Source organism: Meles meles, chromosome 7 (assembly GCF_922984935.1).
Source record: "Meles meles chromosome 7, mMelMel3.1 paternal haplotype, whole genome shotgun sequence".
Taxonomy (NCBI): Eukaryota; Metazoa; Chordata; class Mammalia; order Carnivora; family Mustelidae; genus Meles; species Meles meles.
In genome coordinates this window covers 19,593,927-19,610,744 of record NC_060072.1, presented here as the reverse complement: position 1 = coordinate 19,610,744, position 16,818 = coordinate 19,593,927, and the positions used below count along the sequence as shown (strand labels likewise).

General features: G+C 42.7%; 1 protein-coding gene across 1 annotated transcript in view; it reads left to right on the top strand.

Annotated features, from left to right (window-relative positions):
- The window catches only part of DRAM1 (DNA damage regulated autophagy modulator 1), a 36,143-nt gene extending 25,414 nt beyond the window's left edge, over window positions 1-10,729 (top strand). The window contains exons 5-7 of the mRNA XM_046011094.1: window positions 4,896-4,954; window positions 7,696-7,788; window positions 8,397-10,729. Of these exons, the coding sequence (XP_045867050.1) occupies window positions 4,896-4,954; window positions 7,696-7,788; window positions 8,397-8,441 (197 nt within the window). The 3' untranslated portion in view covers window positions 8,442-10,729. The remainder of the gene's footprint in view (window positions 1-4,895; window positions 4,955-7,695; window positions 7,789-8,396) is intronic.
- Window positions 10,730-16,818: the final 6,089 nt, after the last annotated feature.

Below are 16,818 nucleotides of genomic sequence, written 5' to 3'. Positions count from 1 at the left end.
CTTTCCAACAGGGAAAGTTTCATAAGCCATGTGGAAATATTTATTTTTCTTTGTAGTGCTTGGTCAAAGACTCCAAATATTGATATTGTACTTAAAGTAACCCCCCTATGAAGTCCCAAGAGCCGGTACCCTACCCTCATCTATACGCTGGCGATTCATTAGATAGTACAATTTACTCATCTGTGTTAAGAGGTTTTAAAAAGCTGTATCATTTATTTCTAAGTCATTTGAAATACATTTAGCTTCTCTTGTTATCACTGATTCCATCTTCTAATTCAACAATGTGAAAATAAAATATCAATTTTTTGGCTGGGGCATTTTTGTTTGAAGGAAATGAAAGCTTGATCTTTTTTCTTTCTAGAAGTATTTAACAGAAAGAAAAAAAAAAAGCTGTGTCTTCAAGATGTGGATAATTCCCCATCTTTCACAATACCATCTGCAGTCCTATCAGAGAAAAACTGCAGAGCCATCAAAAGATGGTGATTCCTGTCAGACCGTAGGAAAATAGCAACTATTTTATTAGCAGCAACTTTGTTAGTTTGGATTGGGTTGTGGTACGAAGTGGGCAAGCTTGAGTGAAAATGCACCATGTGCTTCTAAATAGTAAGTTTTGTGTTTCTCTTTTAAAACAGAAGCTATACAAAATGTGAAGTCTAAGAATGATTGTGGGTTGTTTTTTTTTTCGTCTTAGGGAAGGAAATTTTTAGTTAGAAAATTTCTAAGCGCAGAGGAAGCAAATCCTACTGTTGAGAAATTTAAACAAATATGCGCTCCTTACAAAGATAGTTCATTTGCAATTTCCTTCTTTATGGTTTGAAGACATTCATGTTTCTCTCCAAATATATCTACTTAAAACTTTAAGCTTGTGTTAGTTGCAAAATTTACAGTATCATTGTTTGAAGTGTTAAAGCCAGTATCTTGGTGTAGGAAACATTTTCTTGCTTCCAACTTGAGAGGCACATCTCTAGATGTTAAAATCAGAGAGAATTTTTAGCCAGAATAAGCATTTTAGGCCTCAGAGTTTCACATACAAATAGTTCCCATTTCTAGGAGGTTCTTAGGAGCCACACCAGGGATAGCATCCCCAAACAGAAATAGGTCATGTCCCTGTATTAAATTAACTGAAGGGGCCCCTTTGACTCAGGTCATGATGCCAGAATCCTGGGATAGAGACCCACATCAGGCTCCCTGCTCAGCAGGAGGCCTGCCTCTCCCTCTCCCACTCCTCCTCCTGTGTTCCCTCTCTTGCTGTTTTTCTGTCAAATAAATAAATAAATCGAAAAAAATTAAAAAAAAAAATTCAAATGAATTCATCCACATGGAAAGGTCTTTTGTCCTAAGCATTAGTGTGGTATTTATGTCTCTTTACAAAGATTTCAAAATATCTTTAAAATGCCTTTGTCTCTTCTTACTTCCATAGTTCTATGAAACATCATCACTTGACTCATGAAACTGAAGCACAGATGAGGCTAGGATCTTGCTTCTAAGCCTTCCCTGTGAGCCTCTCCATCTTGCATCTGGCTTCCAAAGCTTTCACAAGCCTTCACAAAATCACTATCAGCATAAAGCCAAGGTTGCTTTGCTTGAGACACGTAGTCTGAGTCTGCCTATTGAGTATTTTTTAAAAAGATTTTATTGATTTACTTATTTTAGAGAGAGAGAGAATCTAAAGCGGACCCCTCACTGTGCTTGGAGCCCCATGTGGGACTTGACCTCACGACCCTGAGCTCATGACCTGAGCTGAAACCGAGTCGGACGCTGAACTGACTGAGCCACCCAAGCGCCCCATGAGGCAGCCTATTTTTCTGACCTTATTCTAACATGTTCTCCCCTAGACTTGACCATTTCCTGGTCTCTGCCTTGGCCCATTCTCTTCTACCTGGCTGGATTATGCTCCTCCACCTTGCTTTCTAGAGCTGAGCTGTCCAGTACGGTAGCCACCAGCCACATGAGGCTACTGAACGCCTGAAATGTGGCTGGTCCACATGGAGATGGGCAGTTAAGTGTAAAAACCACACCAATTTCAAAGATGTAATAAAAAAAGGAGAATGTAGACTATTTCATTACTAATTCTTTATACTAGTACATGTTGAAATGATCATATTTTTGATATATTGGGTTAGATAAGATATATTCTCTTTCTTTCTTTCCATCTTTTTTTATTAATCCATAATGTATTATTTGCCCCAGGGGTACAGGTGTGTGAATCATCAGTCTTATACAATTCACAGCTCTCACCATAGCACATACCCTCCCCAGTGTCCATAACTCAGCCACCCTATCCCTATGCCCCCAACCCCCAGCAATGCTCATTTTTTTTCTTGAGATTAAGATTCTTTTAGGTAAGATATATTGTTAAAATTAATTTCATTTGGTTTTATTTATTTATTTTTAAGATTTTATTTATGTTTTTATTTAAAGATTTTATTTATTTATTTGACAGCCTGAGTGAGAGAGACAGAGAGCAAGCACAAGCAGGGGGAATGGGCAGGCAGGGGAGAAGCAGGTTTCCTGCTGAGCAAGGAGCCTGATGCTTGATTCCAGGACCCTGAGATCATGACCTGAGCTGAAGGCAGCCGTTTAACCAACTGAGCCACCCAGGTGCCTCAAGATTTTATTTTATTTTTTTTAAAGATTTTCTTTTTTTTTTTTTAGGGGCACCTGGGTGGTTCAGTGGGTTAAAGCCTCCGCCTTCAGCTCAGGCCATGATCTCAGGGTGCTGGGATCAAGCCCAACATCGGGCTCTCTGCTCGGTGGGGATCCTGCTTCCTCCTCTCTCTCTGCCCGTCTCTCTGCCTGCTTGTGATCTCTGTCTGTCAAAGAAATAATAAGTAAAAATCTAAAGAAAAAAAATTAAAAAAAATTTATTTATTTGACAGAGAGAGAGATCACAAGTAGGCAGAGACAGGCGGGGTGGGGGGGGGGCTCCCCGCCGAGCAGAGGGCCCGATACGGGGCTCTCTCCCAGGACCCTGAGATCATGACCTGAGCTGAAGGCAGAGGCTTTAACCCACTGAGCCACCCAGGCGCCCCAAGATTTTATTTTTAAGTAATCTCTACACCCAACGTGTGGCCTAACCTGGCAACTCTGAGATCAAGTCACACGTTCTACCAACTGTGCCAGCCAGGAACCCCTCATTTGGTTCTTTTTAGATTTTCTTTAGTGTAACTACTATAGTAGAATTTTTGTTGTTGTTGTTGTTTTTAGGATTTAGAACTTTATTGAATACACTCCAGGGAGAAGCAGGTCGGGCAGCAGAGGAGAAGCTGTCTGCCTATAGGAGAATGTTTTACATTACTCACATGGTTGGCATTAATTTCTGGGGGGACACTGCTCTAGAGAGCTCCTCAAACCTCAGCTTACAGTAGGCTCACCTCAGTGAAGCCTCCCTCAAAGCCCATTCCACTCTGAAGTCACGATTTTCCCTCTGAGTCGTCCTCATGCCCTCCCCACCAGCACAGTACCTGATGTGCAGAAGACAGGACTCAAGAACAAAGAATTAAGAGGATTTTAAACTATCAGAAACAGAAATATGGTAATGACACGACCAGAGAATCTTTTATTTTGAGAAACCGAGAAGTGTTAAGAATTGCAAAATATTGGGGGGTAGGGAGGGCAGGGAGAAGAGGTGCTGACTCCGAATTCAGAGGAAGTTCTAAACTTGGCATTGACTCAAAGCTTTGAATTCGTAACTGTTTGCAAAAGCATTTTATTAAAAAAAATTTTTTTTATTTTTTTATAAACATATAATGTATTTTTATCCCCACAGGGTACAGGTCTGTGAATCACCAGGTTTACACACTTCACAGCGCTCACCATAGCACATACCCTCCCCAGTGTCCATAACCACCCCCCCCCCCGCCTCCCTCCCCCTACAAAAGCATTTTAAAAGCACCTCATCTCTAGCTTTCTCTTTTGCCTTTATAAGCTCCATCAGAATGTCTGTGCAGACAGCATGAGGAGGCTTTAGCCTCAGTCCCTGGCACTGTTTGACTGGCCTCTCTGGGTACCCCCTAAGGTCAGAGGTAGGGTGTAGCTCTTTGATTTGTAAACTTGGTCTGGGAAGGAAGGACTCTGGCTTACACGCAATGACTTGATGGAATAAGTAGTCTGTTTTTTTTTTTTTTTTTGGAATAAGTCTGTTTTTTAAAGATAGTGGTTTGAATCTGTAGCTTGTTTTTGTAGAAGAACCTTGGTAGTTTGTGATGCTTTGGTACTTTGAAATGTTAATTTTACCTTAAAGCTGTTGCCTTGAAGATAGGATTCTTAGGGCAAGAGTATTTTTTTTTTCCAAAACTTTTGTTTAGGGAAAAGAGTATTTTAGGAGAAAAGTCCTCAAAAAGTACCCATCTGTCATTTTGTTTTTTGTTTTTGTTCTTTTTTAAGTTAAGATTTTATTTATTTATTCTAGAGAGAGAGAGACCCAGCAAGAAAGGGAACACAAACAGGGGGAGTGGGAGAGGGAGAAGCAGGCTTCCCAGGAAGCAGGGAGCCCAATATGGGGCTCGATCCCAGGAACCTGGGATCATGACCCTAGCCGAAGGCAGACACTTAACAGCTGAGCCACCTGGGCACACCCCCACCCCCCATCTGTCATTTGGACCAAATTTAACAAGCACAGTGGAGCAAAATGTAGCCACAGATGAAAATTTGTCTATACATAGCTGAAAAGGTATTGCTAAGGAATGACTGTATGTCCATATTATAATTTAAATGCTGTCAGAATCGAACTTAAGGTTTGAGATTATGAAAAGCCGATGTAACTGGTCTGATTGAAGAAATGTTGGTATTAACATTTTAACCTTGTGATGATGATTAGAATAGTCTTAAAAGACCTGGGTTTTTGTTTTTGCTTTTGTTGTTTTGGAGCTTCCTTAACAATTGCCCTTTTTTAGTGATTGCCTGTGCTTCACTAATTTCTATAACAAAGCTGGAGTGGAATCCAAAAGAAAAGGTAAAATTTAACTCATCTTCAATATTATTGTTGAACCTGGTTTCCTGGGGATTATTCTCAAAATTATTTTCAAAATTTTGAGTTCCTAATTGAATTCCTCATCAGAAGAAGTCAGACACTTAATGGAAGGGGGTTGATGTGAATTAAGGTGTATGGAGGTCCGAGGAAGCAGTGAGTGTTAAGCAGAAAGGATGAGACCCGCTGCAGCACAGAGGGCACTTTATTTCAGAATGAACCGGAGAATAAACATGGTCAGGTCTATCTTCGTGGTTAGGGCGTTTGTGCAAAGTTTTAAGAGGTAGACAGAGAGGATCGTACTTGACGTAGGTGACCAGGATAAGCTTTTGAAGGCTTTGAACAGGCAAGTATTGAAAGAATATTATCTGTCCCTCTGTTTCAAGTAAAACAATAAAACCTTTAAAGAGAGAGAGACAGACAGACAGACTCTGAAGAGACTGAAGATGGTGAGTGAGAGAATGATCCAGGCAGAAGTTTTTTAAAAATCGGAGTGGGGGACAAACCATGAGACTGTGGGCTCTGAGAAACAAACTGAGGGTTTTGGAGGGGACGGGGATGGGGGTTTGGGTGAGCCTGGTGGTGGGTATTAAGGAGGGCACGTATTGCACGAAGCACTGGGTGTGATGCATAAACAATGAATTTTGGAACACTGAAAAAAAAAGTCCTTTCTAAAAGCAAGACTTCAGAGCAGGGCGGCTTTGGGTGTACTTTACCAGTTCAGCCACTGGAGGGAGATCTTCTACCACGAATCAAACCAACCAGGGGCTGGAAAGGATTCCTTGAAGTATATGCCCCAGTCAATTAAAAATTGTTTTCATTTCATTTTCTACCTTAAAAATGTGAAAAGTACCTCATTTTCTGCTCACTCCATAAATCACCATGCCGCTCTCGTATTATTTTCTGTTCTCAGTATCAGTGAATGCACACAAAACCCTTTACATTAATTCACTAAATGGAACAACGACTTAGGTTCTGCCCCAGACTTCTGTGGCATGCTTGGGAGCTTGTGTGGCACATTCCCGTGCATTCACTTGGCTTGGTAGCGATGGTGAGAATTTTAATATCATTGTCTCATTTCACATAGCAAGGAGATCAGAGCTTTGCCTGCGTTTCCACAAGTGTAGCAGAAGTCTGCACCCCGAGTTCAGTGTGCTTTCATTAAATATGCTAGAAATCCTTCTCCCCCAATTCTGTTTCCATTTTTATAAGCCATCTTCACTGTCCGAGGGCGATAAAGGATGAGGTGGATCTCCTGGTAAGGTCACCGAAAGGAGGTAGGGGCCTCGGTTCTCTACCCGCAGCGTAGGCTAATGGGGTTCTCCCCAATGTGCGTTGGATGAAGGCTGGGATGGATATGGACGCGCAGGAGGAGAGCAAGGAGCGGTGTCTGTGAGAGTTTGATGCACCACAATGAAGTCTTCATGGACGAAAACTGGATCAGAGAAAGCACTCGTTAGCATGGAACCAACTTGCAGCCCAGCATATTTGCGTATTCATGCATGTAACCTATAGCAGAGCAAAAAGTGAAGTAGGAAAAAAATAGGTCACTGTTTGAAATCAGAGAACTGATGACATTCCACAGGCCTAATCTGGCAGGTGGGCTCAAGTCAGAATGCAGACATGCAGTTTGTACTCAGTTTCATTTTATTATAGTTAAGTATGTTCCACAGGTGGAACTCACAACTGGGGCTTGAACTCTCAACCCTGAGATCAAGACCTGAGCTGAGACCAAGAGTTGGACACTTAACCGACGGAACCACCCAGGCGACCTTTGGATGGTGTTTAAAAATGCTTTTGAAGTAATTTACCGCCTTTAAAAATCAGGAGAGTTCACACCACACACACACACACACACACACACACACACACACACACACCCCTACACATGCACAAGCACAGACTTTTTTTTAATGTCTCAAAGCAACACCAGGGTCATATTTTCCCATTTGGTAAAAATGAAACTGAACTGATGACTGGGTTTGCCCTTCTTCCTCTTTTTCTGCAACTCTCAGTCCATTTATTTTTATTAATTCTCTGACCTCCATAGGAGGAACCTTCAATTAAAGCCTTCCACTCTTGCTTTGCATTCTCTCATCTTTGCCCCCAATAAGACAGATACCATGTCGATGTCTCCTTAGCCTCTGCTCTGTGGCTGTAAGCAGAGCAGTGTTCTGATAAGACATTTTCTGTAGTAACAGAGATACACAACAGCCAGTGGAGACGGCCACTCTCTTCTGGGTACGAGCACTCATTTTAATAAGGCCCCCCAGAAGCTGACTTGATGTTGTTGTTGTTGTTTTGTTTTTTGTTTTGTTTTGTTTGACTTGATGTTTTTTAAGCATGCATTTCAACTTTGGGATTCCTAGCAGTGGGAGAGCAAGTCACGCCTTGAATAGAAAATTTTTTCTTCTCTTGAGTCCAAATTTGCCTCCCCATCTCAGCCATTTTGTGGCCCTTATTCTGCCTTTTTGAAGTGTATAGACTAAGTCTTAAAGCCAGAGTGTGAGAGCCTCAAGAACGTCTGGGATAATTGCGTTCATATTCTCACTGGGCAGGTACCCTGATATTCCTCCACCTGGCCTGGCTCACTGTGTTTTCTCAAGGGGCTGATTTATGCTCACCCAATGACTTTCCTCTCTGTTCGGACCAGCTTCTTGTTTCAGTACACCCATTCCAGGGAATACAGTCTATTTTGGCTAAATTCTGTTTATTGTTGCTTTTAGGATTATATATATCACGTAGTGAGTGCAATCTGCGAATGGACAGTGGCCTTTGGTTTCATTTTCTACTTCCTAACATTCATCCACGATTTCCAGGTAGGTGTTTATCCGTTCATATGTTATAACATATGACATATGACAGTTAGGGTTAGAAGCATGCCATAGAACATCAGTTTATTCCCTAAGAAAAGCATCTCTAACTGCTCTCCCAAACAATGAAATTTTCCACCCCCTGGATAGATACTCATAGTCATATATCCTGGTTATTAGCTTTCTGATGTGGCCTCGTTTACTAGTTCCAAATAATAGGAAATACGTCCTTTGAAGAAACAAAGTTTATTGTTGAAAACAAAGTTTGTTGTTGGAAAATGTTCCCAAGGCAGAGAGGATGTGGGACCTTATCAGGTTTGACAACAAAGAAAATCGTATGTTTTGAAACAAATGAATTCTTAGCAAAAAGTATATAGAAAACCAAGAGAATTCATTCAGACCCAATTCAAACTCTGCCGAAACCATAGTGAGGGCACATCTGAAGGGTGTGGGGACTGTTGCTGGCACCGGTTTACCACCTTCTTCTCCTTTTTTAAAAAATTGTGTTATGTTAGTCGCCATATAGTACATCATTAGTTTTTGATGTGGTATTCCAAGATTCATTGTTTGCATATAAAACCTTCTTTGAAATCCTTTTCTTCTGTTTTTAATAGAGTGTCACCCTAAGAATATCCACAGAAATCAATGATGATGTTTGAAGAAAGAAGAATGATCCCTCACTCAGTGAGAGTCGCAGACAGTTTCTGGAAGTGGTAGGGAGGACAGACAGGGTTTCCATGTTGCCCTGAGTGGAAAGTATCTGCGGCACATCCACGACTTGAATTTCTTTAAGAATTCCCAATAGTTGTACTATTTCCAAAGGTATGTTTTCCTAGAGAATGTAGAGCATTTATGACATTGTAGCAATGTTTTTATAATTTTCCAAGTAGACACTTTTTTTACATGAACAAATTCATTACGGAAAAGAGAAGGTGTTACAGAAAATGGAGAGCTCTTATTTTTGCACAGATTCTGTTTTGTGTTTTCTTTGTGTGTAAGTGATTTGTGGGAATGCACTAAATGAGGAATTCACTAACAAGTAAAATCAGGGCATATTCATTCTTAAATTTTATTTTTAGAGAATGAACGGTCTAATTTTATATCATGACGGCATTTATAAAGTTTGATTGATAATGATCATAAAGATTTAGTTAACAAATGAACACTAACAAGGATACTCTGATTTTTAAGTGAACTAAGTGAAGTGCTTCTATCCAACGGCCTTACTCTCTCTATGCACATTAACTCTAAGTGAACACAGAAGACCTCGGTTTTTAAATTCCTTCCCCCATGGGCCTCCTGCTCACAGTGCTACAGCCTCTACCCTTGCTGCTCACCCAACTGGCATTCTCGAGTGGGCCCAGTTCCAGGTGGGATGAATTCATCAAGACAGATTAGAAAAGCCTTAGAACAACAATAAAATGGAGGCGAGCCCCTGACAAGGAAAACCTCCCTGGATTCCGGATTGTTGTCTTTGCTGGATAAGCCAAGGAGGGAAAGTATCTCAGGGACCATTTATGGAAGGTAGGATTATGGGAAGGAGAACTTTGGTTAATACTAAACCTCCACAAAAGCCAATCTGTGAAAAGCATAAAAAAGACCATTTGTAAAACCACCCTTTATTGTTACCGGCATAAAATGCTATAACTGCAGTCTGACTCAGGAGCTGAAACTCACGTCTCGAGTTCATTTCTTGCCACTAAGCCCGTGGAAGAGAGCACAGGTCTGAGACAGAGGAGAAAGAGAGGGTGCAGGGTGCAGGCTATTTGCTCCTTCTTTCAGTGTGGGTGGCTGGATGTTTGGGCACTGTACAAGATGGGAGTCAGTCCTTTGTTAAGCAAGACCTACAGACTCCACCTTCTCACCCAAAGCACACATGACAAAGGAAAAGCTAATGGTTCCAGAGCAAGAAGTGGGCCTTGACATGTTAAGGTTTAGATTGGAAAGCCGAAGCGAAGGCCTTCCTTCGAAGACCCTTCAGATCACAAATCTGCATCCGGCCAAGTAGGTCCAGACCTTGAGGATGAATGCCAAGGGCAGAGCAGCCCACCTAGACAGGCTGGGAGGGACTCTGAGAGTGGTGAGCACATCGTGGCTCCTCAGTAACGGTCTCGAGTGAATGAAGCAGTCAGCCAGCTCTGCAACGACCAGCTGTGTCCCCTGTGGGTTCAGCGGTGAGAACCCCATAACCATGTCTGAGTTTGTTGCAACTTGTAATGCTGTGGCTCCCCACGGTAACACTGGAAATGAAGGACTGATGGAAACGATGTCAGGCGTTCCTTATTCTCAAGATGGGGGAGAAGTGTTACTTAGGTGTGCTAAGGAACCTGAAGGAGAATGGATCCACGCTTGGGACTCATGTCGAACAGACGTCCCCTACCTGTGCTTCTCATGATGCATTGTCATTCTTCATTTCCTTATCTCTCTGTGAGATAGATTTGGAGCTCCTTGAGGGCAGAGTACGGGCCTTAATCTTTAACTTTGTCACTCCAGCGTTTACCAGGGCACTTCCTGGTCCATCCCTACTCGGTGCTTAATCAATATCATTGAATGAATGAACGAATCAGTGAACAAAGGAAGGCATGACTAGGGATATTTGTAGTGCTGTAAAGTGAGATTTACACTGGTACACTGTTTACTAGTTAAGTGATAAATGAAGAGTCTGTATCACCCTGTAATGCTGACTTGCTTTGTGTACTGTGAACATTTCAGTTGTTTGGGCTTCACCACTCTGTGACAACTCTCCTCGACCTGGACAGTGACCACCGAAATTCTTAGATGGGCTAGACAAAATGGTACACCTGGCTTGGCAAACTGAGAGCACCAAAAATCACTGCAGACAATCACATTCTGCTGATTCCATGAAATCTCTAAAGCTGGTCTTATCCACATTTCGGTATTATTTCTAATTTCCATGAGCTTGCATTTCCTTGGACCTCATAGCTGACAGAGTAAAATAAAATGAAGTATTTCTTTATTTTAGTAATTTGTGTCTCAGTTCAATTACAACATGTCAACTAGGTACTACTATGAAGTCTATATATCCGGGAAACAATTCTAGCTCCACTTGGACCCCATCAAGATAGAGCGCAAATCTTATGTTTTCTTCATTCTTGTAGTTTTGCATGTAGGTGCAGTGGCTCATGTTTGTGTAGAGACTCAAACATTGGGGTCAGAAGTTTGCATCAGTCTAGACTCTTAGAGGTGAAGGCACCAGAAATCCAACATAAAGTGTCAAAGGAGAAAGGGGCATCTGTTGACTCAAGTCCAGGGGTGGAGCTGGCTTCAGGGATGACTGGATCCAAAAGTGGTACCAGAACTTCACTTACTCTCTCCTTCTCCTAGCTCTACTTTCTCTCCCTGTTGGCATCATTCACAGGCAGGTTTCCCCTAGATGGGTGAGAGATGGCTTCTAGAAGCCCGAGGGCGACAACCTGTCCAGTGGAAAGAGGGGACCTCTGCAGAGTTGGCACAAAAGCCCGTGAGTTGAAGCTCATTGTCTCAGATTGGCTGGCTTGGGTCACATGCCCATGCTCAGGGAGGTCTGATGCTCTTAGTCAGCCCTGTGTCACGTGTCCCCCTCTGGACCAGGGAGGGGCCAATGGTGTCTGAAATGCTGGGCTGGTGGTGGGTGAAGTTGTTTTTCAGAAGAAAAGAATGGGAAATGGATCTGGGACGGATACAGGACAGTAGATAACCAACCCCCCCACCGCTTGCCCACCCTCCAGGGTAGGCAAGTTAACTTGCTTCAGGGTAAATCAAATGATAGTTGCTGACAACCTTTTTAGGTTAAAAGAAGTAAATGTAAACCATTTAGGTAATAAACATGCCTCAATTACCTTTGAAGTTAGGCTTTTCCCAGCTTGTGTTTTTGTTTAACCCCCCTGCGGTTGGTCGGGCAGTTATCCATTACATGTTTCAGACGAGGAAACAGAGAGAGCAGCTCAGGGACGTGCCAGAGGTTCTGCTGCCGCCTGGCAACGGAGTCCGGGCGGGGACTCGTTATTTTCCCGATTGCGAATCAAGTGGGTTTTTCCTTCCTTCCTTCCTCCCTCCCTTCCTCCCTTTCGTCCTTCCTTCCCTTTTCGTTTTTCTTTTCTTTTTTCCTTTCTTTTCTCTCTCTTTCCTGCTCCTTTTTCTTTTTCTTTTCTTTCTTCATAACAGAGGATTCCACAGAAATTGCATTTCACAAACCAAATCAAGCACATCAGTGTTGTGCTGTGTTTGGGTTTCCTAACATCCCTTGCATGTGGCATCGTCCCATGTTCCCATTTTTTTACTCAGTTGGAGACACACTGGTCTGGTGTTCGGGCCCTGGAATGAGGAAGGAGGAGTGGGAGGGAGATAAGTGGTATCCCATTCTCTCCCACTCCCTGATTCTGGCAGGCCAGTAAGCCCAGCCGTCTCCCCACACACATATTCTTGGTCTGGCTCTGAATGCCTGGCATTCTCAAGGCCAGAATGTCATGCGTTTGCGTCCTGTCTGTTGCATAAGAGAGCAACCGCAGCCTTAAGCCCTGGAGGAGAAGCTTCTTGACTCTCCTTGGTCACCCCCAGGAGACTCATCTTCTAAAATGAAGGGCAGCAGGATGCCAGACTCATATTGGGAGTGGCTGCAACTTCCAAAACCAATGCTCAGAAAATGCTAAACGAGGTACCAACAATCTGTTTTGTGGTTTGAGCAGGGGTGCCATAAGATGCCTAGTAAGCCCCAGCTTCGGCAGTCCCTCAGCAAAGAGCAGTGCTCTGTGCCCCACTGTTCCCAAAGCCGACTCCACGTCTGGACTCCTCAGTTACGTGAGTTGACAGCGTGTCTTTTTAACTTCCATAAACTTGATGAGGCTTTCTGATGCATATCCATCAGAGCCCTGACTGATAGGATCACCCAAGAGTTCCTCTGATAGACAAATACAGCAACTGCTGTAATCTGCCTCACCACACTGGGATGGAAAGGTAATTTCTAGATAAGTAGGGATTCAGCTGCTCCAGCTCACAGCCCTTACTTTTGGAATCATTTGTTCTTATTTTAAAAATTTTGAATCAATAATAGTATTCATGGTATTCAAAAATCAAAACAGTATAAAAAGGAACTCTGTGAAAAGTCTTCGTATTTTTCCTTTATCCACATTTACTCAATACACGTCTCTTTTTGCAGATGCCCACTTTTTATAAAAATACAAGCAGAAACACATTTAAAAATCTTTCCCTTTTAACTTCTACCCCCAAATGTCACATACCGTACTGACATCTTTGAACCTTCTTTTGACTAAGCAACATGTCTCAGAGATGCTTCCTTATCAATATATAGAGAGCTTCCTCATTTTTTTGTTTGTTCTGTTACATCTGTATAGTATTCCATTGTGCACTGTGTCATTGTTTATTTATCTGAAGAACAATTGTGTGGTTTCCAAACTGCTACAATTGCACATGAATGACCTTGTATATACATTTCACACACGTGCAAGGACATCGGTGGGAGAAATTCCTATAAGCAGGAATTGGCTGGGATGGACAGGAACTGAAATTTGACAAATACTGTCATTTTGCCTTCAGAACCTTGCTGGCAGAACCTCTCCCTGCTGCTGCTCCTGCTTGTGCTTTCTCTCTCTCTCTCTCTCCCTCTCTCTGACAAATAAAATCTTTAAAAAAATCTTTAAAAAATAAATTCACCTTTTCTTGGTGAGTCATTCATTCATCAGTAGTCACAGATGTGCATTCTCGGTAGACGGTGTGGGACAGCGGCAGGCTGACTGTGTCACTGTTCTACAAACGTTCTCCTTCTTTGTCCCCCACCTTTTAAAAAAGATTTTATTTATTTGAGAGAAAGAGAGAGTGACAGAGAAAGATCACAAGTAGGGGGAAACGTAGAAGTAGAAGCAGACTCCCCACTGACAAGGGAGCCCGAGGCAGGACTCGATCCCAGGATATGGGATGGAGGATCATGACCTGAGCTGAAGGTAGACGCTCAAACTGCTGAGCCACCCAGATGCCCCCCCCCTTTTTATCTAAGCACTGAGGGCAGGGGGTGCAAGGCTCTTTGCTCCCCTCTCTGTGTACGGCAGAACTCCACTGTCTTATCTCTCCTCCCTTCTGGCTCCTTCTCTTCTCCTCTTAATGGTCAAAAGTGTCTCCATCTCACTTGGGTTTTTCATTGTGATTTTGCGCATTTGTCACTGTCTTTTCTAATCTTGTTCCTTTCCTAGCCACTTTCTCTTTTTGGTGTCTCTTAGAAGGGCTACTACTTCACTTACACTTTCTTCTGGGAACATTTTGCTTTTATAGACTTCAATCCTCAATCTCAATATCCTCTTGCCCCTTTCCGGCCAACTGACCTATGACAGAACACCAGGGGGAATTCACAGATTCTTTGGCCCTCCCTGACCTTGTAGCTTGTTGGTCACTATGGAATGACCCAGTGAGTGGGGGATACCAGCAATGCAGGAGCCACGGCCGGGGGTGAGGGGAACTCCTGCTTTGAGAAACTTAAAAAACTTATTTAGAAATAAAATGTTTTAATTTTGCTTAAATGTACCTTTCATGGCATTTTAAAGACTTTTATTTATTTATTTGACAGAGAGAGAGATCACAAGTAGGCAGAGGGATGGGCAGAGAGAGAGGAGAAGCAGGCTCCCTGCCAAGCAGAGAGCCCGATGCGGGACTGGATCCCAGGACCCTGAGATCATGACCTGAGCTGAAGGCAGAGGCTTTAATCCACGGAGCCCAAGCGTCCCCTTTTATGGCATTTAAAAAATTTATAAACTTTGCCTTCTAGAGCAGTTTAGTATTGAGCTCCCCTCGACAAGCAGTGTTCCCCACTCCCTGCCCCCCACCCAGAGTGGGGTTTTTGTTGCAATTAATGGGGGCCCATACTAACACATCATTACCACCTGTAGTCCATGGATTATATTAGGGTTCACTCTTGGGGGTATGGTATGTATTAGATGAATTTGAACAAATGTATAATGGCACATGGTTTCACTGTCCTAAAGGTCCATTTGTCATTTTGAAAGAGAAAAATCTTACTTGGAATTACCTACAGAGAGGCAGCATAATTGTTTTCAGTACCAGGCACTAGGATTCTTGCTTAACCACCAAGGGCATTTCTCTATCTGCTTGCATTATGACTCAGATTCTGTTAACAGTGGTTGAGCATTTAACCATATAGAAGACACCGAGAGAAGAGAATTTCACCGCAGTGAGCCCCAGTTTACCACTGAGGAAATCATCACAGTCAGGTTGTCACCAGGTAGCAAGTGGATGGTATTAGGACCCACCCCAGGGCTGTATCTCCCGCAGTCAAACTTTTCCATCAGGACGATGTGATTGTCAACCATTATCATGTGATTATGAATGAATGTGTCAGCTTTTCCAGTCATATAATACAATGCCCTAAGGAGTCAAGTCCCTAAACTGGCCGGTTTAGAAGAATGTGTGAAAATGCCTGTATTGCTTTGAAAGGGCAGATCCTAGTTGAACTCTGCCTTTAAGACTTGGGAAGGAGGGGGCAGGTCATGGGAATCAGAAGTAGAAACATAATAGAGGGGGACTTGTATGCCACCCCAATTTTTCACGGGAGTGTGAAATGGACTCCTCTTCTTCTTCTTTTTTTTTTAAATTATGTTCAGTTAGCCACTGTACAATAATAATTAGTCCCTGATGCAGTGAACTCTTCTGCATGCATTCGCAATCCCTGAGGAAGAGCACAGATATGGCCAAGGACTCCTTTGGAGAGTAGAGCTTAAGCGGGGGGCTTTCAGTGTGATTAAGGTTCTGGTGGCTGTGAGGTGTGTGTTCTTTGGATTTTCAACTCTTATCTTTTGCTTCTGGTTAGTGCAATAATGCAGACTTAGGGTTGTCCTCTATTTGAGAATACCTGCTTTCTACTCCCCAAGGGGGAAGTCAGGATGGGGTCCAGAGGCTGCCCCCAGGCTGGGAAAACACTAGAGGGAATTCATTGGGTTTGGTGTCATATTCCAGCACGGGATAGAGTTCCCTGAGTCTCTAACCCTAGCAGGAAGCAGTAACGGTCTCAGGACTTGGGGTCCTGGGTTCCATGTCTCTTGCCCATCAGGCTGACATTAGCACCTCTGATAGGAATGCCTGGAAGACAAATTTTACCTCCTTGAACAATCCTTTTGCTCAGGGTCAGCCCAGAGTAGCAAGTTCCAGGTGCCACCCAAGATATCTGATTTAAGGCGAAGAGTGATGTATTTAGAAAGGGTCAGCGATTTGACAGCTGCTAACATAACTTTTAACACAGGTATTAAAATGAATACTGAGCTTAGTTCAGTCTGTCATTTCCTCTTAATACTTGAAAAGCCACAGTTTTGTTTGAAAGTTCCCTCAAAAGGCTCTAGTGAGTGAATTTATTCTTCCACTTGACTGCACTCAGAACCCTCAAGTAAGAGCCACCTTGAAATAGAAACTAGGAACATTCCAGACTTCTCTGGCCAAGAGAAGCAGCAAAGGTATGTTCTAAGGTTTATTAAATAATTAACTGGTTGTTGACATGTTGGGGGTGAGGGAAGAAAAAAGCTGAGGTGTTGGCAAGTGTGAATAGAGGTTAGTAAGGATGTTGGGTCATGTGGCATATAAATGAGGTAGAACGTTTTCATGTTCACTGACCTTTGGCTCAGGCCAAACCAGGGAATGTGTTCTTCTCACTCAGTTAGGTCTTTGTGTGGTATATCATTGTTTTGACTGTCTAAATGACCATGGTCAGATGTGATCCAGCAAATTCTAAAGCTCCATCGGCTATTGGGAGCAGACACAGCTATGACTTGAAGGGAAGAAAATGGGGAGAAACAAAACCCAGAATTAATTGACCATTTTGACTTCCCATCTGTAGTAGGTTTGATTGGAAGATTGGGGCAGGTTTCCTATTAAATTGTTCTGAGACTAACAATTCAGAGCTTCAGAAAGGAAGGATGTTCTCAATTTGGTGATACCTTTGATCAGTATCCCCCAAATTTCAGCCATTTGTGTGTCTTCTTTGTAATTTTTGTCCTGCTATTATTGAAACTTACTTAACACTTT